The sequence below is a fragment of the Dromiciops gliroides genome, chromosome 2 (assembly GCF_019393635.1).
Source record: "Dromiciops gliroides isolate mDroGli1 chromosome 2, mDroGli1.pri, whole genome shotgun sequence".
Taxonomy (NCBI): Eukaryota; Metazoa; Chordata; class Mammalia; order Microbiotheria; family Microbiotheriidae; genus Dromiciops; species Dromiciops gliroides.
The window spans coordinates 179821025-179844424 of record NC_057862.1 but is presented as its reverse complement, the minus strand read 5'-3'; the positions used below and the strand labels follow the sequence as shown (position 1 = coordinate 179844424).

At 40.8% G+C, this 23400-nt stretch overlaps 1 protein-coding gene across 1 annotated transcript; it reads left to right on the top strand.

The window, feature by feature from the left end:
* Positions 1 to 220: 220 nt before the first annotated feature.
* On the top strand, positions 221 to 11418 carry LOC122742081 (purine nucleoside phosphorylase). Its single transcript, XM_043986088.1, has 6 exons — positions 221 to 430; positions 2806 to 2975; positions 5553 to 5656; positions 6312 to 6487; positions 6596 to 6786; positions 8047 to 11418. Exons 1-6 carry the CDS (start codon positions 321 to 323, stop codon positions 8241 to 8243), a joined length of 948 nt encoding a protein of 315 aa, XP_043842023.1. The 5' UTR covers positions 221 to 320; the 3' UTR covers positions 8244 to 11418.
* The last annotated feature ends 11982 nt before the right edge of the window (positions 11419 to 23400 follow it).

The following is a 23400-nucleotide window of genomic DNA, read 5'->3' as shown; positions in this document are numbered from 1 at the left end:
TGATAGAGCTATAAACTTTCTCCACTCAGGTTAAAGGGGAGTAAGTGTGAAGCCTGCTGCCAGATTTCGTGCCCCACAGCAAAGGGAAGTACGTATCTCTTTAACCATCTCTGTAAAAGTTAATTCATTTATTATTTCTTTCAGAGTCTCCTCCCACTTCGCTCTCTCCCCTCCCAAATAAACACACACCACTACCTTATGTTGGGCCTAGTGATTGAATCAAGTTTGGTCTCCTAGGAGACCGGCTAGTGCTTGCGTTTTCAACAGCCATTGGCTGGGGACCTTACGGGCTGGGGCTTAAAGCCAAGAGCGAGAGAATTATGTGCAAGTCCTTGCTGACTGGGGCATTCGGAGCTCGCCGGAGCAGAGCGGAGAGAAGGAGACCGAGGCAGAGAGGAGTAGAACACCACGAGGGAGCCATGGAGAACCGGTGAGTCAGGCCTAGAGGCCCCCAGAGAGACAAGGGAGGAGCAATAGATGTCACTGAAACTTGGGAGGCTGGGTGAAATTATTACGGGAAGCCTGGTGACAGAGAGGGGCCAGGTGACTATAGAGGGTACTCGGCGAGGATTGGGTGCATATGGAGAACCTGGACCTGGGCCCGGCAGCAAAGGGACAGATCCCCGAGGAAGACGATGGGGCTCTGTGCTCCCACTTCTTTAGGATGGGGAGGTGGGAGTGGGGCCATGTGGGTGTTGAGACCCGACTCCTAGATGGGGCTGGGAGGCAGAGTTCAGGCACTGGGATGAAGCGCGTTTAAACCTCGGGACGGTCCCTATCTAAATTACTAGTCGATCACTATCCGTGACTGATCATTTGTATAACTTTATACGTGCTCCAAGTCTGTACCCAGGCACACCTATCTACGCACCCTTCCCACCATTGCGACCTTGTCTGTTCTGAGATCAGGAGATTACATCTCTAGGAAGTGCTGGGGCATTCACTGTGTCCAAAGACTGGGGATCATTGTCGCCTTCTTAGAGGCTCTAGGCTTCTCGGTCTGATTTTGATGTATTCCTGAGAATGGACCAATAGCAGGAGAGGTCTTACGGAGGGGAAAGGACCACTCTTCATTTGAAAGTCTGAGGGCCCAGTGGCAGAAAGAGGGAGGCTGGGGCACGGGGCTCCCTGGGACAGGAAATGGGTCCCTTGGACACGTGGGAGGCCGTATCAGCATCTGAATCAGGGAATCCCAGAAGGTGAGGGGTGTATGTGGGGTGTAGACTGCAGTCACATTTCTTCCGGCTTTTCTCCTCTCCCTTTAATTTGAATGCCTGTACCTCTTCCCTTCCTTTGAGACTTCTTAGCAGAATGGCTTTGTCTCGGAAAAGGAAATGAGAATTTTGGCTTTGAGATCCAGAGTTCTTGCCAAGTGACTCGGTGATGAATAATGTGGTGGGAAGAAGGCAGGATTTGGTAAGAGGTCTGGTCCATATTCTGGCTCAGCTACTTCCTTGGTACCACTGAGACCCTGGGTTCAAGCCATTCTGTCCCTCGGTTTCCTCAGTTAACAATTTAAGTTCCCTTCCAGCCCTGAATTTATGATACTATCATTCTCCCCGAGACTTTGGGGTGTGGTAGCTTATTGGAAACCCTCCACCCTTTCCTCATATTTCTTTTGAACTACCGATCTTCCCTTTTCCCCCCTTGTTCCTGATTGCCAAATGTTCTCTGCACCACACCACTCCATGACCTCATCTGACTTCAGGACTTTAGTAATGCTATTGACCACTCCTTCCCCTTCCCTTTTTTTCTGTCCATTCCTTACTGTCTGTACCCTCCAGAGACTATTGGCACCATGAATCCGTTGATCCATTTTTCCCAGGTTCTAATTTTGAGGCAGATAATCCTCTGGAGACTGTTGGTTGTTGCTGCTAGAGCACTGGTCCCTCCTTTTTCTTTTTCACCTCTGCACTTTCTGTCCTGGCCTGGAGAGAAGCTGAGAGGGAGAAAGAACTTGGAACTAAGAGACTGAAGGTTTCTAAATTGACACTGCCTTCCAGGCTAGTCCCTAAAACTATAGAGAAGACATGAGCCTGTTTAGTGCTTTGAAAAACACTTTCCCACCAATTTACTCTCAACATATTTCTGTGGGAGTTATAGGAGATATTATTACCACTCTTGTAACTGAAGAATGGCACAGCTAGGTGGCCCAATGGATAGAGAACTCATTTTCATGAGTTCAAATCCAGCCTCTTGTCATCAATTAACCAGGTTTGCCTCAGTTTCCTCATCTGTAAAATGAGCTGGAGAAAGAAATGGCAAACCACTCAAGTATCTCTGAAGAAAACCCAACATGGGGTCATGGAGAGTTGGACATGACATGACGCTACGCAACTGAAAATGACTTAACAATTGAAGAAAATGAAACAGAATTTAGATTTGCTGAAGATCATTTACAACTAAGAACCACAACTTGGTGTCCTGGTGTCCTGGTGCTCTTAAACTCTGTACTCTAAATTACTGTTACCTCTCTGAGTCACTTGACAAAGCTCTGGTCTCCAATGCCAAAACTCTCAATTCCTTCCCCTAGACAAAAGGTACCTTGCTCTGGAGCCTCAAAGGAAGATAGAAGGAGGCATAGGCATTCTCAGCAATTGGAGGGAAGAGGAGCAGAGGAGATGTGACCTTGTTGCCCATCCCTCCCCACTTACTCTCCACCCCCTCAACTACCCATCTGTTAAATGAATAGTTTCATTGATTACTTGATTCTAGGGATTCCCTGATCTCTTTATATTAGCCTCTCCTTTCTTTAGTTTTAGTTGCCCCTTTCAGTTTATTTAATGAATTTTTTCTCTTTCCTAGATTCAAATATGAGGATTATGAAAGAACTGCTGAATGGCTTTTATCTCATACTAAACATCGACCGGAAATTGCAGTGATCTGTGGTTCTGGATTGGGGGGGTTGGCAGATAGACTGACCCAACCCCAGGCCTTTGACTACAGTGAGATACCCAACTTCCCTCAAAGCACAGGTACTGACAAGGTTGATGCTGGTAGATTGGGGAGCAGAGAACTTGGTCTGGGAAACCTTGGTGGGATGTGGAGAAATAAGGTGGAAAGGCATAGATAGGAAAAATGTTATCATAACTAGGGGCAAATCCTTGTAGTCCCAATATTTTCCCCAATATTAAAACTATTGTCTTCTAGTCCAAAAAGGTATCAAGAGATGACAAAAACCCTTTAGAATTAGGAGAGACCATTGCTAGGTTTGGGGGGTGGTTTGATAGAACTCAGTTTCCAGGTGTCAAAAATGCTACCAAGGCACATATAGGAAATGTGAATATATTTCATGCTTTATGGAATAGAAGTGTATATTAGTATATATTTGAGTTCTTGCTTATGACAGCATAACTCATGTTCCTAAATTCTCTCCTTCCCTTCTAATTCACTCCAGCCTGGCTCTGCCACTTTCCATAACTTTAGTCATGTGGCATAGAGGCATGCAGTATTTTCATATATCTTTAAAGTTATGTTAACTTTTTGAAAATTATCTTTATTTCCTGCATATACTATATATGATGCTATGGCTTCATAAATTAAAAACAAAAAAATAAAGGAGATTAAATATTGAAACCCCTTCGGGACTTTTGGCCTAGTCAGTACAAGACCAGAATCTAACTGGCCCTCTGCCTTGGGCAGGGTACTGTAGATGTTTGGTACTCAGGAGACTTTCTGTAATAAGTAGTCTCTCATGTTGTCTTTCTGGGAAATGAGAATGAGCTCATTCTGATCTTCAGTTGTCTCCTTGTCTAGATTCCCTGGCAAGACGTTGGAGGTGCAGAGAATTATATTAGCAGGATAAAGAAGTAGTGTAGAGTGTTTATGGTTTTTATTAATTTGTTAGATCCTATCTCCTTTTTCCCCTGGAGAATCCAAGGCTTTAATTAAGGAACATTTTCTAAACTCTTTAAAGTAAGAGGAATCCAGAGAAGTGGTGGGAAAGGAAGCAATAGGTACTCAGGAAGACATGAAAAAAATGCCCCATAGCCAATATGGACAGAAGGCCCAGTTCCCTAAAAGACAATGAAGTTGGTTCCTATCTACTCCCATAACCCTCTTTTTGTGAAGATACCACTGGGGTTATCCACTACTGTCCCACCTGGGGTGCTGCTTCATGCTGATTTTTAAGTGTCCTTATCCCACTTTAAAATTCTTTTTGGGGAACTTAACAAATGCAGATATTTCAGTGTACCAAGAGGGATTAGAAAAACTGAGTTCATATGCAATTTTTAAAAAGATATATGTTAAATTTAACAAATTAGTAACAAAGTTGCTCTTATGTCTCCAGCACTTTTTTCCTCTGAATTAAAAAACCACAAGTTTATTGATGCTCTTTTCCCTTCATGTCAATCATTACCCACTAACCTACCTTTCCCTCAACCCCCAACTCCAAGTAGAAGCTCCATACTTCTGATCTCTCTTCTTAGTATACCCCATCTCCTAGGCTGACCCACTGGGGACCCAACTGACTGGAAATGTAGCTCCTTCCTTTTTTTTCCTTTTCCTTCTCCCCTGCCCCCCCCCCCCAGCCCCATGTAGGGAATCATACCCTTACCTGCTGGCCTTCTTCCCAAAGGAATATGTTTGTTTGCCAAAACCTCTTGAGATGTCTTGGGCTTTAACTACTGGAGTTCTTCAAAGGACCACTCCTTAGACCCAAATAATTCTGGCTTTCATTGATTGGCCAACAATGGATTGGGCTCAGAGTGAGCTTAAATAGCAATTGTTTCTATCTTAGCCAGAAATCTTAGGGTCTTCCTCCCGCACTTCTCCCCCTGTTTATTTTATTTTTGACTAGGGAAAAAAGGCTTTTCTTTGCCTCATTTCTCATCTAGCCTTAACTGAATGAGTGTTGTCTCAGGCATACTGAGACCTGGGAAAGACCATAGCTTAAAAAAGCCAAATGTCTCACTGCATCTGGGGCCATCCAGTCATCCTGATATATATCTTGCCACTGGACCCAGATGGCTCTGGAGGAGAGAGTGAGGCCCGTGACTGCACATAGCCCTCCCTCACTTAAATCCAATTCTCTGCAAGCCATGACATCACCTCCTGGATGTCATGGTCCTCTTTGAGAACAGAAGGACAAACAACAATAATGTCCTGGGCCATTTATTTCCAAAGGAGTTAGTTTGGCCACTCTTACTGGAAATTACAATTAAGAGACTGACTAATAATAATTACTATATGAGGTAGGACCAGAAAACTATTCCTTTGGCCTATCTTCCCCTTAGTAATAGGCTATTCTCTGGCTTGACTTAATCTGTCTTGATTTATCCCTTTCTGGGCCCCTGAGGTTTTCTTGGTTGGAAGCCTAGGCAACTGTGTAGCTGAGAACCAGTGTAATGCTACCCTCAGATTCCAGAAAGAAAACACCAGAGACATTCCTCTCCTCTATCATAGGGTCTCATCTTGGGAGATGTGGAGTAGGTAGGTCATATGTTCATTTTCCCTGGGGTGACTGTAGGCCCTGAAGAATCATTCCATTCCTGTACCTTCTGAGGCCCAGAAAAGAAGCAATAACTCTCCCCTTTCTTTTCCCCATGCAGTACCAGGACATGCAGGGCGGCTGGTATTCGGCTACCTCAATGACAAAAGCTGTGTGATGATGCAGGGCCGATTCCACACATATGAAGGCTACCCACTCTGGAAGGTGAGTTTGATGCCTAGACAAAGGCAGGTAATTCCTAGAAAGGGGAGAAATTTCAATCATCATGAATCATCATCATTCTTTTTCCCTTCCTTAGCCATGTGATCATCAGAGTCTCTTAGCTATGAGAGAACTGTGGCATGTAAATACTGGCATGATGAGGATCCGGGGATTTGAGAGAATCTCTAGGCACAGATGGACTGGGCTTACTAAGGGAGACTTTGTACCTTTATATCTGAATTTTAGGGGGTGGCTAGAGAGGAATGTGCCTAAAGTTGAAAGGGAATAATATGTCAAGGTGATAGACTGACTTCCTGTGTGTGATTTCCCCCTCCCCCACTCATTATAGTATAGTTATCTTTTCTTGACCCCAGTTTTCTCTGTATTTGGCATAGTGGCAAAGAACCTTGGATTTGGCATCAAAGACCTAGGATTAAGTTTTAGATGTGCTACTTAATCCCTGTGTGACTTTGGGTAAATCACTTAACTTCCCAAGGCCTCAGTTCCCCTCTCTATAAAATCAGGGGCTGGATAAAATTATCTTTAAGGTTCTTAGCAGCCATTCTTTTCCTCTTTTTCATGCTATCTTGTATTTCTGCAGCTTTTGTGGATTGGTGGAATTTCTGAGTGCCTGACATTTTTCCTTTTGACTTCTCAGATAACATTTCCTGTGAGGGTTTTCCGACTTATGGAAGTACACACCTTAATTGTCACCAATGCTGCTGGTGGGCTGAACCCTGAATATGAAGTTGGGGATGTTATGCTGATCCGAGATCATATCAACTTGGCAGGCCTCAGTGGTCAAAATCCACTCAGAGGCCCCAACGATGAGAGGTATGTGGACTTCATTCATAGAGGATGGAGCTAAAATGGATTCTCTGCACTTGGTGGTCAGAGGAGAGTTTCCCCTATCTGAGTCACAGTTCTCATTCTTTGCTTCAGGTTTGGAGAAAGGTTTCCTCCTATGTCTGATGCCTACGACCGGACTCTGAGACAGAAGGCCCATAAAATATGGAAGGAAATGGAGCAGGAACGACCACTGCAGGAAGGAACCTATGTTATGGTGGGAGGGCCCAACTTTGAAACCATTGCAGAGTGTCTGTTTCTGCAGAGACTAGGGGCTGATGCTGTTGGTAAGAAGGGGGAGCCCTTGCAGAATTATGGTTTAGAGGCCTAAGGGGTGAGATGAGAATTTACAGTCCTGAAGGATTTAAAGGGAAGTAGACCAATTTGAAAGGACTAAATTTAAATTAGTTATTCATTTAGATGAATGATTTTTAGGGGAAATAACACTTAGTATCTCTGACTTTCCCTATTTAACTAAATTTTGAATGTTAAAGTCAGTCCTAATGATTTGCTAGTAGTTTAATATCTGCTCTCCTGGCCTTTAAGTGGGAAGAAAAACAAATTTAAAGGCTCTTTTGGTAGATTAAATCAAGAGACTTCCCCAGACTAAGACTATGGTCACTCCTAGTACTTGGAGAAAAACCAGTAGATTAATAGGAAGGGAAGGGAATAAGCATTTATATAATGCTTTCAGTGTGCCAGGCACTACTAAACATTTTACAAATATCTCATTTAATTTTCACAACAAGACCCTGGGAGGCAGGTGCTCTTATGACCCTCATCTTATAGTTGAGGAAATTGAGGCAAATGGATTAAGTGACTTGACCACTTGTGTGACCCTACATAGCTAGTAAGTTTCTAAGACTGAATTTTCAAACTCAGGTCTTCCTGACTCCAGCACTACCAGCTTCCTCTTTAGATAGAAGGAGACTTTAATTAAGAATTTAGGATGTGTCTGGCACTGTGCCCTGCCTTCAGGTTGCTCACATCCTTCTTTAAAATTTTTATTTGGAGTCAGATACCTTGGGTTAAAATCTCAGTTCTACTCTTTACCACCTGTATGTGACCTTGGTCAAATCACTGAGTCTTAATTTCCCTATCCGTAAAATAAAGGGTGTGGATTAGGTGACTTCTAGGGTTCCTCCCAGCTCTAATCTATGATAGCTCACATTCTAGTGAGGGAAAGCCCTCCTTCCTTTCCTGTCCCTCCCCACCAAGACACACACACACACACACACACACACACACACACACACACACACACACACAGATTGTAGAGCTTACTTAAAAACTGGGGTCAACCAAGAATTCCAGACTCCAGCAGAGACCTCCCTTCTTTCCAGCAATATAACAAAATCCTAAGACAAAACCATTGAGATAGACCCTTTATTTCAAGGGACTTTGCTAGGTAGTTTGATCTGATATTTCTCTTTTCCACTATGACCTGTCCTGGAAAATGCTGGAAGGTGGGCTTGAGCTGATCAGTAAAGGTCTGAGGTGAATGAGAGGTAGTTTTCATATCAGTTCCCTTTCTCTTTCCACATCAGGTATGAGCACAGTGCCAGAGGTGATAGTGGCCAGGCATTGTGGCCTTCGAGTCTTTGGATTCTCCCTCATCACAAACAAATCTGTATTGGACTATGAAAGCCATGAGACAGCCAATCATGAGGAGGTACTGACAGCTGGGCGCATGGCTGCCAAGAAGTTGGAACAACTTGTCTGTATTCTTGTGGAAAACATGTAGCCACCAAGTGAGAAGACTATTTGACCCACAGGCTGCCTGGCTTCTCCTTTCCCTGCTGCCCACTTTGCATTCCTGACGTGGTCAGCTTTGTCTCCTTGCTTGAGCCATTTAGCTTTCTGTCCTTTCAGGTTCTTCCTAATGGTACCTAATTCTCTTATTCCACTTGTCCCTTTTCCCAACACAGAAAGCTGGATCATTGCATTGTAGTTCCTATCCACAGCCAACATCCTTCATTCTACCTCCAGTAGACTCTAGGGACTAAACCCACTTTGCACTAAAGCTGCTGCTAATATTTTGAAAAGACTACTCATACATTCCTGGAGGCCTCAGTCTGCCATCCTGTGACTTCTGAGGCCCTTTGGTCCAGATAAGTGTGTGACAAACTTAGTACTATGCAGGAATAAAAAGACAGACAGAAATGTTTCTGCCTTTCTGTGCTCAACACTTGACTGGGTGGGGACAACAGTTTAGGCTGTGAGAATATTTAAGTACGATGATGACAAAAAGTAGACGGGCTTTCTTAGACAATAAAGAATGAATATTTCACTGGTTGTATATTAGTAAGTTATGCTCAGAACCTTCAACAGGACCAATTTTTCTTTTACTTAGGCTGCTTTAATTCATTCAGCTCAATTAAACACACATAAAGTGTCACTGTGTACAAGAAACTGGTAGATGTTGTCAGATAAAGAGATAAATAGAAGATAATTTCCTATTGTCAAAGGGCATTTGGTGCAGCAGGGGGGCAAAAGATATAAATGCACAATAAAATATAGAATAACGTTTTGGAACCAGGAAAGAATTTGAGTTCACTCAGTCTAATTCCTCATTTTACAAATAGAGGAAACAGAAGGAGGAATTCAAAGTCTCATGGCCATTGAGCATCCTACCTGTAGAAACCTGCAAGAACACATATAGAAAGGTAGGAAAAATTCAAGGACCAGTGAACTATCTCCTATCTTAGGGTTTCTTAAGGAGGATTGGATGGAAAAGGCTAATAAGTATTAAATGCCTGGCTAAAGTATCTGGGTTCTAGTCTAGAAAAATGAGAAACTTAAAAATTTCCAGCAAGGGACAGATGAGCGCAGTAATGTGCTTAGTTCATTAGGAAGTTGACTAATAGCTGGCTAAATTAGGAAAGGGAGAGACAAGTTTAGAGATCAGTTTAAAAATGTGTATAATCAACTGAAATGCAACAAGCATGAATTTTAGCTGGTGACTACTGCTCCATTCAAGAGGTGATAGAGGTAAAATCATAAGACTTGCAACTAATTTGGAGATTAGGGGAGACTCAAATGATCCTCAAGATTCCAGCCTTGGGAAAGTTGGAAAGTAATGGCTCTGTTAAGTACAACTTAGGAAGAATGGTGAATTTTTACTGGGCAAGGGGGATTGAGTTTGTTGAATTTGACTTGATTTATGATGTCTAGTTGGAGTTGTGCAGTAAGCAGATAACAGATAGAAATGTAGGCCTGGAACTCAGGAGATTTGTGAATCATTGGCATAGGGGCCTAGGAGTATATAAAGCCAAGAAAGGGAGGTGCAGGGGTTGGGGTTGGGGATGGGGCAAGGGAGAGTTTTTACATTTAAGGGGTAGGAGAATGAGTACCCAGTAATCAGAGTAAGATAAGGAGGATGGTCAAAGGGGTCAGATTTTGCATAAGGACAAGGAAGGATGATGAGGCCTTACAACTAGGAGGTCAGTGGTAACTTTAGGAAATAGTTTCACAAGAGTGAATAGCAGTCATCAGGGTCATAGGTGCTTAGATTAGCAAGTGGTGAGGAAGTAGCTATACAATGTACTTCCCTTCCGAGTTAATTCAACTAATAAACTAGGGTTCTGCATTGTGGCTATGGATGAAACAAAGGAAGTAGTTTTCCGTTTCCCAGATAGCCATAATGTTCTACCAGGGCAAAATTGTGAAACTGATCTGGCATCCTTCAGCAGGATTTCCCCCACTCCTGATGGTCTTTGCCCCCAGGGCAACTAGTTCTCTCATCCTACTTTATGGCAGGCTAGAATCTCTATCCTGATGCCTCTGCTTTCTAGCCAGTGTCCTATATTCTGACCCTTTTCTATACAAACCAGACTTATCCAGCTAGCTATAGCAAAAGGAAATGGTGTTTTTTTTTCTGGATCAGGATGTATCTTTGGCTTTCTTGCTTAACTGCCCAGCCTGTGCTATATTGTCACTCTTCATGGTGCCACCACCGAAACAGTGGCTTCACACAATCTGTCATTAGCACCTGCTTTTTCTCTCTGACAGAACAGACAGAAGTTCTGGTTTGAGACCTCCTTCTGCATTTCTCTCTTCTGGATAAGCACCCAACTATGATTTCTTTATATTAATTGGAGAAAAGACTCAACTTTAGTATACCTGTTAGGGTGGGTTAGGGTAAAGAGCTGGATTTGGTCCAGGGACTCACTACCCTCTTCTGTATCTCTTAATCCCATGACTCAGCTCTCTAGGACTGATTTGGAACCAATTAGCCTGAGAATTAAGGACCCAAGAGTATTTAGTGGCCTTTTCAGGACCAAACATAACTTAATTATTAGCAAGTTTGTAGAAAGTTGTAGTGTGCCCTAAGAGTTGCAGTATTTTATGGGATAAGGTCAAAGAGATAGAGGAAGACATGCACTCTATTTGGAGTATGTTGAGCACTTTATGGGGTAAAGTGGCTACCCAAGTTCACTTTCATTTGAAAGAAATTAAGTCATTTTATGGTGTCCCAGCAACATTAGTAGTCAAGTAAAGTAAAAGGTAAGGAAAGTAAAAATTAACCCTGAAGGAGACTTATAGGCAAACTCGATGTCTCTATTCTCATTCTTCCCTGTGCTTGGAGTGTTCTGGGTAACAATTCTCTTCCTCCTTTTTACCTCTTGAAGGCTTACCACTTTTCTAAAAATGTGACCTCTTTCAGGAAGCTATCCAATAAGAAATGATCTTTCCTTGGTTCTTGAATAGCCCTTTGTACTTGTCTTGATGTTTTTATAGATTCTATTTTGCACTATAGTTTTGGATATTTCCTATTTCCCAATATGATTGTAAGCTCTATGAGAATAACTATGCCTTAATTGCATTTTTGTCTCCTTAATCACCTAATTTAAAAAGTACTTAATAAATGGTCAGTGAATGAATGGAAAATCTTAATAAACATGAGTAATTCAAATTTATAATAGTGCTTTACAAGGTGTTTTTCTCATACCAATCAATAAGTTCTACATGCATTTTTTCATGCTCACTGTGTAAAGTACTTTGTCCTAGGTATTAGGGGTGCTTATAAGGCAGTTGGGAAGACAAACTGTGTACTGCACATTTCCAAAGCAGTCTATCAAATGAGAAATATTGCACAAACTGTATAAGGGTATGGGACTATGTGTGAAAGGTGGTGGCCCCTGATTAAAGGATAAACAAAAAAAATGTTAGTCTGGGAAGGCTTCCTAGAGTTTAGTTCTGTGCAACAGCTAGCTAGCTAACATGTATATAATAGCACTTTAAGGTTTGCACAGAGCTCTGCTTATGTTAGAGCATTTGATTCTCACAACAACCTTGAGAGGAAGGTGTGATTCTAACATTTAACAGATGATACTGAAACTGACACGTTAAGTGACTTCCTTAGGATTACACAGCTACTAAGTGTCAAGAGTTCATACCTGAATTCAGTTCTTTCTGATTTCTAAGTATAGTACTTTATTCATAATGCCACCTAATTTATCAGGTCACACATATGCCTCCCTAAAAGGGCATGAAAGACCAGAGGGTGGGTAATATTGACAGTTTACTCAGATAGGAAATATGCATAAGAAGATAAGATGTGCAAGAGCAATAGTCTAAAGTAATAACAAGTTAGTGGTACAGACAAAACTTTCTCAAGTAAAATGAGGACGTAGGACTAAGTGATCTCTGAGTTATATTCTAGCTCAAATCTTTGATCTATGTATGCTTTCAAAGGAAGGGCTGATCACTGAGTTCTGGATTGTGGAAGAAGAGTTCATAGAAAAGAGGAGACTTGAATTTTATTTATTTTTGGAGGCAATTGGGTTTAAGTGACTTACCCAGGGTCACACAGCTAGTAAATGTTAAGTGACTGAGGCTGGATTTGAACTCAGGTCTTTCCTGATTCCAGGGATGGTGCTCTATCCACTGTGCCACCTAGCTGCCCCTTTGAACTTAATTTATTGACTCTGTAAGATATATGTATAGTTGTTAGCTATCTAATATACAGGATGTCCCAAAAATCATAGTACCATTTAAAGCTATCAGTTTAAGTTTACTAGCTTTAAATATTAGCACTATGACTTTTGGGACACCCTGTATAAGATAGCTTGACTTTCCTAACACATGAATAGCCAATCTGATTTAGGATTTGGCTTACTCTTCCCCATTTGGATACTTCCTTTGTAGACAGACAGAAGGATGGTAGTGGGATACTGGCTTCTTTCCTCATGACATCCAAGGGAATATTAGTCTGGAATTACCTCTATCCATGTCAAATTTTGGTAGTATTAGCCCAGTGGTGACAAACTCATATAGAAGCGGATTCCTGCTGGACACATTGGATTAGAAGCTGATAAATGAATATTGTTTAGGTTGAATTTTTATTTATTTTGTTAAACATTTTTTCCTAATTACATTTTTTTTGGGGGTTAGGCAATTGGGGTTAAGTGACTTGCCCAGGGTCACACAGCTAGTAAGTGTTAAGTGTCTGAGGCCTGATTTGAAATCAGGTATTCCTGAATCCAGGGCCCATGCTCTATCCACTGTGCCACCTAGCTGCCCCCTAATTACATTTTAAACTGGTTTGGTCAGCTTGTTTGACACCTCTGGTCTTACATAGCATACTTTGGGGGTGCCTAGGATCACTTTACCTGACTATTCTCAAGGAAAGATTATCACTTAGATTACACTTGATAGCTTAGCTCCCACTATACAGTGGTAACCCAGAAAATCATCATGAATTGCTATCAAGCTTTTATTTTAAAAAATCAAAGTATTCAGTAAACATAATCAGTAAATAGAAATAAGAGATTATAATAGACAACAATTGTTGGTCAGTGTTTTTTTTAGTTGTGTCCAACTCTTTGTGACCCCATTTGGGGTTTTCTTGGCAGAGATACTGGAGTGGTTTGCTATTTCCTTCTCCAACTCATTTTACAGATGAGGAAATTGAGGCAAAGAGAGTTAAGTGACTGCCCATAATCACACAGCTAATAAGTGTTTGAAGCCAGATTTGAACTCAGGAAGATGAGTCTTCCTGACTCCAGGCCTGGCAATTCTATCCATTTCAACACCTAGCTGTTCAGACAACAATAATAGCATTTATATAACAAAGTACTTCACACATGTTCTATCATTTGGTCCACACAACAACTTTGTGAGGTAGGTACTATTATCCCCATTTTACAGATGAAAAAACAGGTTGAGAAAGGTTAAATCATTTGGACAGGGTCACATAGTAAGTATATTTCTGAGTAAGGGTTGAACTCAGGTCTTCCTGAGTCCAGGCCTCATTCTCTATCCACTGTATCACCCAGCTGCTTTTAGAATATATCAGAATAAATGAGGTTTTTATTTGGGAGCAAGATTTTTTAAAAATTAAGCAAAAGCCATTGTTTCACCGAGAGAGAGAGAGAGAGAGAGAGAGAGAGAGAGAGAGAGAGAGAGATAAAAGTCTACTTGCACAGTCTCTAAGGTTCTAAGTGCTGGGAATCAAAAGACACAATAAGACTGGCTTCCCCCATCTCTCTCAATACCCTTTTGGGGCTGCTGGGTGGTACAGTGGATAGAGCACTGGACCTGGAGTCAAGAGGACCTGAGTTCAAATTTCACCTTGGACTAGCTATGTGACCCTAGGCAAGTCACTTAATCCCAATTTCCTTAAACTTCTGGGCCATCTCCAGTTAGCCTAATCTATATCTTGCTACTGGATCCAGATGGCTTTGGAGGAGAGAGTGAATTCAGTGCAAGTCATGACATCACCTCGATGTCATGATCCTCTTCAAAGGACCAACAACAAACAAAATCCTTCTCCAGAGTGTGCCCTCCACCTGAAGTAAATCACTTTTCACACAGCCTTGTGGTATTAAGAGTTCATAAGTCTTTCAGCCAATCAGGACTCATATGTCTTTACAGGTATGCAGTACAGCACTGTCACAGGGCTACTCTTTAGGGTACTGTTTACTGAATGAGTGAGCAGAGATGGTACATTTTAAAAAGTATACTGAGGGGCAGCTAGGTGGCAAAGTGGATAAAGGATTGGCCCTGGATTCAGGAGGATCTGAGTTCAAATCCAGCCTCCAGCACTTGACACTTACTAGTTGGGTGACCCTGGGAAAGTCACTTAATCCTCATTGCCCCACAAAAAAGAAGTATATTGAAAACAAAAAGCTAAATCAAAGTAGGATGGACTGGATGATGATGGTTGATGGGGTGATGGCAGAACTACTTAACTTTTATTAATTTAATTTTTTTTTCTGTCAGTATGAAATGCTTGGCCTGGAAAGGACAGAGCAACAACAAAAAGAGAAAGGATAGGGAAAAATGGTTTAAAAAAAGGATATGAGGGGCAGCTAGGTGGCGCAGTGGATAGAGCACCGGCCCTGGAATTAGGAGTACCTGAGTTCAAATCCGGCCTCAGACACTTAACACTTACTAGCTGTGTGACCCTGGGCAAGTCGCTTAACCCCAATTGCCTCACTAAAAAAAAAAAGAAAAGGATATGAAACCCAAAATAAGGCAAAGGTAGTAAAAGAGCAAGACCAGCCTGAACTTCTTCCAAGGGAACTGAAAGACCTGGCAGGTATAATTTCTGAGCTAATGTCAGTGATCTTTGGAAGCTTGTGGATATTAGGAGACATGTCACAGGAATGGAAAAGGAAAAGGGCAAATGTTCTAATTTTCAGAAAAAAAGGTGTGTATAGAGTCTGAAAATTCAAAGCCAGTGATGACTTCGGTGATGATTGGTGACATTGTAGATTGTTTTACTAAAGGAACAGTTTGTAAAAATCTAGAAAAGCAAATGATGATCACTAAAAGCCAAGATTGTTTCATAAAGAACAGATTATGGGGCAGCTAGGTGGTGAAGTGGATAAAACACAGACCTTGGATTCAGGAGGACATGAGTTCAAATCTGGCCTCAGACATTTGACACTTACTAGCTGTGTGGCCCTGGGCAAGTCACTTAGCCCTCATTGCCCTGCAAAAAAAGAAAAAAAAAGATTATGCCAGTTTAACTTTTTCTTTTTTGATACAGTCATTACTAGTAAATCAAGAGCAATCTGTAGACATAGTTTCCCTAAACTAAAGCATTTGATAGCATCTCTAATGCTGTCTTTGTTTTTTTTTTTAAATTATAAAAGTATTTTTTTGTTTGTTTGGGGTTTTTTTGCGGGGCAATGAGGGTTAAGTGACTTTCCCAGAGTCACACAGCTAGTAAGTGTCAAGTGTCTGAGGCTGGATTTGAACTCAGGTACTCCTGAATCCAGTGCCGGTGCTTTATCCACTGCGCCACCTAGCTGCCCACATTATAAAAGTATTTTATTATTTTCCAGTTACATGTAGGGATAGTTTTCAACATTTGTTTTTATAAGATTTCTAGTTTCAAAATTTTCTCCCTGCCTCCCCCCCTCCCCAAGACAGCAAGTAATCTGATATAGGTTACATATGTACAATGACATTAAACATATTTCTGCATCTAATGTTGTCTTTGTAAACGAGATTGAGAGATGTAGACTCGATGATTGTATAGTCTGAGTCAGGTTGTATTAGAACTAGAATGGGAAACTCTTAAAGTGTACTCAGGAATGCTTTTATGGTGGATTAAAGAGAATATTTGAATGGAGTATCCCAGACACTTAGCCTGGGTTGCTTAACATTTTTTTAAATTAATAGTTTATATGAAGGACATAGATATGCTTATTAAATTTAAAGATAGTTTAAATTGTGTCATTTGAAATTATGAGGGGACTAGCCCTTTTTCTGCCTAAATTATTGGGGAACTTGGATGGGGTTTCTAAGATATTAATACTGATAAATTAGAGGCCATTGCACCAGGTTAGGCAGCAAGCATTTATTATTAATTTGACCTCGTGTCTGAAAAACTTCCCCATTAGTTATAGGCCTAAGCAATTACATACCCAGCATGGAGGGTCAGGAAAGAGTGAAAAGTCGTGCCTAGCTCAAGAGCATCTCTGGCGCCAGAGAGCGTGGCCCACCCCTGTCCCTTCTTCCCTAGGGGTGGCTCTTACACACAGCTTAAAGCTAATTGGCTAGAATCATTCAATTCCATTGGTTGACAGGATCTCCATATCAAAAAGAGCTGTACTGAGGGGCAGTTAGATGGCTAGTGGATAGAGCACTGGCCCTGGATTCAGGAGGACCTGAGTTCAAATGTGGCCTCAGACACTTAACACTTACTAGCTGTGTGACTTAACCCCAATTGCCTCACCAAAAAAAAAAAAAGAAAAAGAAAAAAAGAGCTGTACTGTGCTGAGGTCAGGGTCCAGTGAAAGATAGAGCCCTTGAGGACAAAGGTGTGGTTTTAATCTCTGAGTTAGTTTGATCTCTAATTCACCTTTGGGGCTTGCTCTGCGAAACCAGCCAGAGTTCCTGAGTGGGGATGGGGTCACTGGGTCTTCCCCCACCCCAACCCATTATTAATAATTATTTTCTCACAAAACCTGAGAGGATAGTTAACATATGTGGGAGAAGAGAATCCAAAACATTCTGGCAAGCCAGAATGATGAACTGGATTTAGTAAAATAACAATAAGGATAGATGCAAAGCCTTCCCCTTGGATTAAAACAGTCAGTTTCAAAGGTACGTTGCAGAGGAAATGTAGTTAAATAGTAGCTTATGTGAAAAAAAAAATCCCTGGGTTTTTAAGCAGTTCTACCTCAACATGGATCAACAATGTAAATATCAGTCAAAACAAACAAAAAAAGTTGCCTAAAAATGGTCTTTGGCTACTTCAAGAAAGGTGCCATGTCCTTAATGAAGGAGGTGATTGTACCTAGTGTTGTGCTTGGTTTTTGGCACCATGTTAACACACACAAGCCTTGAATCATGCCAGGTATGGATTGGCTGGTGGAAGTGGCTTAAATTCAAGCTAGAAAATAGACTTGGAGGTTATGGACATGATCAATATTTTTAAGTGTCTGAAAGGCTATCATGCATATGGGAGAAGGATTGCTATTCCACTTGGCCCCATAGGACAGAGCTAGCAGAAATGGTTGAAAGTTGAAGAGAAGTAGATAAAGGGTCACTGGTTAGGAAGAACTTCCTAACATTAGAGCTATCCCAAAGGAGGGTGGGCTACGTGAGGAAGCAGTGGGTTCTGCTGTACTAGACATTTTCAAGTAGAGTACCATTTGTTAGGGAAATTGTAAGAGGGCATTCCTGAATGGGTATGAACTGGATTAGATGATCCCTGAGGTCATAGAATTATTGATTTAGAACTGGAAGAAATCTTAGGAGTCCTCTGATGCTCCTCCAATCAACCCTCCAATCCTCTAAAATAAAATCCTGATTTCATTTTTGAGGAAACTGTGACTTAAATGATTTACCCAAGGTAGCAAACAGGACTGCAATTTGAATCCACCTTTTAGGATGCCAAATACCATGTTCTTTCTGCTGCACCAAGGTTCATTTTAGTCTACCAATTCTTTGAGATTGGTTTAATGGGAAAGATGGACTTGAAATAAACATATAGGTTGCAGGAGGGCATTCCAGGCAGATGAAACTGTTGTGGGGAAAATAGGGTAGGGGGTTTGGGGTCCTTAGGAATTCCTCTTTAAAGAATTACACCCTCTTGCACACAAAAGCAATTAGAATAAGATAGTCATTTATTTAGGGGCAGGGGAAGGGAAGACAAGGGAAACCAAGAGAGAAATCCTTGGACTTCTTCTCATGGGGAGAAGGCATGGCACAGAGCTTGGCTCTGAGAAACCAATCTCCTCGAGCCAGAGACAGGCAGGTACTTTTATAGAGGACTGATGGGGGTGATCATTTGACTGGAAAATTTCCTTAGTGAGGGAGGATCCTTCCCGACTGGTGGTGGCTGGAGGAGTTGAATGAGGGGTGGCTGCAGATCTCTCAAGCCATCTCTCTCCTCGGGACACAAAGGCAGCAGCCTCACCTAATCTTATCTCTCCAGGGTGGAGGGAGACTAGAATGAAGGGTGGAGGTCCCCGAAGGTAACTCAGTTTGATCTAGTTCCACTTATCTCCTTAGATGTGTCTGTCCTTTGGTTTAGCTTCTCAAGGAGAAGGTTCCTTGATGTATCCTAGAGAACTTCTGGGATGTTTTGGGCCCATAACAAAACAATGCAAAAAGTAGTTTAGCCATGTTATACTTGAGGAATAATAGTCAGGGAGGGACTTCTGAGGTTAGCATAGGAATGTGGTTTGTACAAAATATTATTGGAGTTTGGTCAGGCATGAAGAGTGGCAGTTAGAGAGCCCCAGCTCCCACCCCCAAAACAGTCATGTCTAGAAACAACCGTTGGGCCAGATGTAGGCACTGAAAATTCAAAGTTGAGGGGGAGGGGTTTGGGAGTGTAAATTTAGCTCATTAAAAAACTATGACTATTCAGCTATGGGAAGTGGTCTTGAAACTAGTCCCATCATGTTTAACATCAATTGACATTGCTGGGGAGCCAGTTTTAGTGAATTTGTAGAGAAAAGGGCAGGAAAAACATTTAATTAAAATGGTAACTCCCCTTTTTCTGACCTTTCATTTTTTATATATCTTTTTTTAATGGTAGCAAAAGCTCTGACGTGCTTTTCTGGTGACATGACTTTCTGGCCCTTTGAGAAACTGGGATGCCAGCTCTATTTTAACCCCTTCTTTGCCGAATTGCATACAGAATAAAGGTGAAGACACTATGGCCACCTGTTGCTTTTTCATATCTCTGAGTTGGAGGAGGTGAGGTGGGGAAAAAGAGGAAGAGAGGAGCAGGTATGCCAGCATAGCTTTAATGAAGGTGGGATGAAGGAAGGAAGCACCAGAGTTTTGCTGCTTTATTTACTGATTTGATTGACTTGAAATTGTGTTGTCTTTTCCACTTCTAAATATGCCTTTCACGTGGCCAAAAGCCACAAAGGGGTTTCAATATTTAATTTAATATCTTTTTTTTGTTTGTTTGCTTTGATGGGCAATGAAGGTTAAGTGACTTGCCCAGGGTCACACAGCTAGTAAGTGTCAAGTGTTTGAGGCCGCATTTGAACTCAGGTCCTCCTGAATCTAGGGCCAGTGCTTTATCCACTGTGCCACCTAGCTGCCCCTTAATATCTTTTAAAAACAAAGAACAAATAATTTTCAAAAAGTTATTAAAACATTGTGACTTTTGGCCTACCCTGTAGTAATTGGTCCTTTAAACAGCTCTTCAAATCCTGGCTTTTTCATCCATTTTCCTGATACTGTAGCCTGCCTTAGATTTTAAAGTTGGCCCCAACTGCTTCTGTTCCTTTTTGCTTAAATTAGTTTTGGTATTTAGGACCAACCTTTTTTTCCTCTGCCTGTTTATCTTTTGAGGTCATTTGGAATTTTACTTTCATTATAGATTTCCTGTTTTGTTTTTTTTCCCCCATCTTCATTGATTGCTTTTTGGCAACTTTATTTTTCCACCCCCAGCAGCTCTACAGGAACACACTTTGCACCCATCCTCCACATCCTATTTTTGTCATTTCTGTTTGTTACTTTTATTTGGGCCTCACTTTATCCTTTTGCCATCTTATTTTGTTTTTTGAATTCTCTAGCGTCCCCTATAGCACTGTAAATCTGCTGTTGGATAGTGGAGACTTAGTGGAACACTATTAACTGTCTTAGTAGCCAGATTTCTTCTATTTGCACCCGTAAGAATAGGATTTTCCCTGCTGCTTGTCAGTTAGGTTCCTAAGGTCTAGAATGTGGATCTTTAACCTTTTTTTTCTGTGTTGCGATCCCTTGGACAATCTGGTGAAGCCTATAGACCCCTTATTACTATAATGTTTTTATATGAATAAAATACATAGGATTATTGAGGAAAACAACCATATTGAAATGTAGTTATCAAAATACTGGAATTTTCAAGTTTATAGATCCTCTGAAATAAATCCACAATCCACTTGGGGGCTCCAGGTACCTTCTAAACCCCAGTTTTAGAAGCTTAGCTCTTCAGAGGCTGGACAGACAGCCTGTCCATTCTACTAAAACAAGCAAACAAAAAATAAAGTATTTAACCTTGCCATCTGGAGCTTTGCTGTCTGTCACAATGGTTGTACCCAGGGAAGTCTGTGAAGCACAAAGCTTTAATGACAGCCATTGCTCGAAGATCATTTTTTGCCTTGACTTCCCCCAAAAATATTTTCTAAAAACTGCTTTTCAACTTAGTTTTTTTTGCACTTGTCATTGTATGATCTATTCTTTATAGTTTTTCCCCATATAAATATTTTATTATTTTCCAGTTACATGTAGAGATAGTTTTCAACATTTGTTTTTATAAGATTTAATGTTTCAAATTTTTCTCCCTCCCTTCCCTCCCACCTCCCCAAGACAGCAAGTAATCTGATATAGGTTATATATGTACAATCACATTAAACATATTTCTGCATTAGTCATGTAATGAAAGAAGAATCAGAGCAAAAAGGAAAAACCTCAAAAAAGAAAAACAGCAACAACAAAAACAACAGAAACAGTATGGTTCGATCTGCATACAGATTCATCAGTTCTTTTTTTTTTTTTCTGGATTTGGAGAGCGTTTTCCATCATGAGTCCTTTGGAACTATCTTGGACCATTGTATTGCTGAGAAGAATCAAGTCTATCACAGTTGAACAACACACAATGTTGTTGATACTGTGTACAATGTTCTCCTGGTTCTGCTCATCTCACTCATCATCAGTTCATGCAAGTCCTTCCAGGTTTCTTTGAAATTTGACTGCTCATCATTTCTTACAGCACAATAGTATTCCATTATATTTATATACCACAACTTGTTCAGCCATTCCCCAATTGATGGCCATCTCCTCAATTTCCAGTTCTTTGCCACCACAAAAAGAGCAGCTATAAATATTTTTGTACATGTGGGTCCTTTTCTCTTTTTTATGATCTCTTTGGGAAAAAGTTCTAATAGTGGAATTTCTGGGTCAAAGGGTATGCAAAGCTTTATAGCCCTTTGGGCCTAGTTCCAAACTGCTCTCCAGAATGGTTGGATCAGTTCACAGCTCCACCAACAATGCATTAGCATTACAATTTTTCCACAGCTTCTCTAACATTTATTATTTTCCTTTTTTGTCATATTAGCCAATCTGATAGGTATCAGGTGGTACCTCAGAGTTGTTTTAATTTGCATCTCTCTAATCAATAGTGATTTAGAGCATTTTTCATATGGCAATAGATAGTTTTGATTTCTTCATCAGAAAACTGCTTGTTCATATCCTTTGACCATTTCTCAATTGGGGAATGACTTGGATTCTCATAAATTTGATTTAGTTCTCAATATACTTTAGAAACGAGGCCTTTATCAGAAGTACTGGCTATAAAAATTGTTTCCCAGTTTTCTGTCTCCCTTCTAATTTTGGATGCATTGCTTCTGTTTGTACAAAACCTTTTTAATTTAATGTAATCTCTTTATAATTTTAATACTTAAAATTATTATGAACATCTACATGGCATAGCATTTTTTTTTTTTTGCAGGGCAATGAGGGTTAAGTGACTTGCCCAGGGTCATACAGCTAGTAAGTGTCAAGTGTCTGAGGCTGGCTTTGAACTCAGGTCCTCCTGAATCCAGGGCCAGTGCTTTATCCACTGTGCCACCTAGCTGCCCCCATGGCATAGCATTTTAAAAATTTTAGCCTTTTTTTTTTGAGATCAAAGAAAGAGCCAATGAAAGAGCCAATGCACCTTTGAAAGGAAATGATTGCAGCAGTTAGAGGTAACTAGGTAGCCTGTGAGCCGGGAGTCAGTTAGATCCGAGTTAAAATATGGCTTTTATTAGTTGTATGACTGTAGACAAATAATTACACTTCTGTGCCTCGAGTTTCCTTATCTGTAAAATGGGGATACTAATAGCAACTACCTCCCAGAGTTGTGAAGATCAAAAGAGATAATAGTGCTTGGTGTTTGTTTTCTTCTTTCCTCAGTTGTGACTTTCTCTTTTGGTCCTGCTAGGGGAGCATGAGCCTTATCTTTTGGCTGCCTTTCTGCTTTGTGTTTCTTTAATTGATTGCAGCAGGTGACCAAATTATGGTGCTGAGAGACCTGTGTCTAGTCTTCTGAGATAACATCATTAGTTCAAAGGTTGAGATCCTGATTTTATTGGTTGGAGCTGCCTGGGGACTATTAGAGTTTCTGCAACAAAGATGACAAACAAGGTTTAAACCTCAGCTTTTGTCTGTTTTGTCAGAAGACACAGATCTGAAGTTGTGTGGACAATGCCAAACCAAGATGAAATGTAAAAATATCTATTCAGCAGTCCAACAAATTGTCTCATATTTAAGTATCAGCCTCAAAGGAGAGAATAACAAAAATTAGTAAAATTTCTCAATTGATTTTACTAGTAGAAACAAGTTACTAGATTCTGTTCTAACCATTCTGTAATGTATACCACTACTCTTTAATTCTTAGCATTCCTTTTTTCTGTGTGAAAAAAAGAAACCCATTCACATTTGTGTGTTGAACAATTAAAAAATTTCCTCCTTTTAAGGGAACTTAGAGGGACTTTAAAAAGGAACTTTTAAGGGAATTTAGAGCCATATGAATTTTTCGTATTTGTAACTTATTTCCAGGATTTGTGTATGTGTAAGGGAATGTGATGAACCAATAAATATAAAACTTGGGTGCCTACTTTCCTAGATTAAGATCAAATTTTCCCAGCAATGAACCAGGATAATCCACAGTGGCTGGAAGTATAGGTGGTCAGGCTCAGTGAGTTCAGTTTAGTGATGCCTCTGGCTTATATTATGTTTGGCTCATAGGATTATAGATCTCAAGCTGGAAAGGAGTTCAGGGACCATGAGAGTCAACCCCTTTATTTTACAGGTGACCAAACTGAGGCCCAAGGAGATTTAGTTACTTTCCCAAGATGATCAGCTTCAGAAAGGGGATTTGAACCCGTGTTCTTTTTTTTTTTAGTGAGGCAATTGGGGTTAAGTGACTTGCCCAGGGTCACACAGCTAGT

What these genes read in the sequence shown, in the direction of transcription:
- LOC122742081 (XM_043986088.1), top strand. Translation starts at nt 321, where the DNA reads ATGTGCAAGTCCTTGCTGACTGGGGCATTCGGAGCTCGCCGGAGCAGA. An exon ending in CAACTTCCCTCAAAGCACAG is followed by an intron (nt 2,976 to 5,552) that starts GTACTGACAAGG and finishes TTCCCCATGCAG; the next exon opens with TACCAGGACATGCAGGGCGG. An exon ending in AAGGCTACCCACTCTGGAAG is followed by an intron (nt 5,657 to 6,311) that starts GTGAGTTTGATG and finishes TTGACTTCTCAG; the next exon opens with ATAACATTTCCTGTGAGGGT.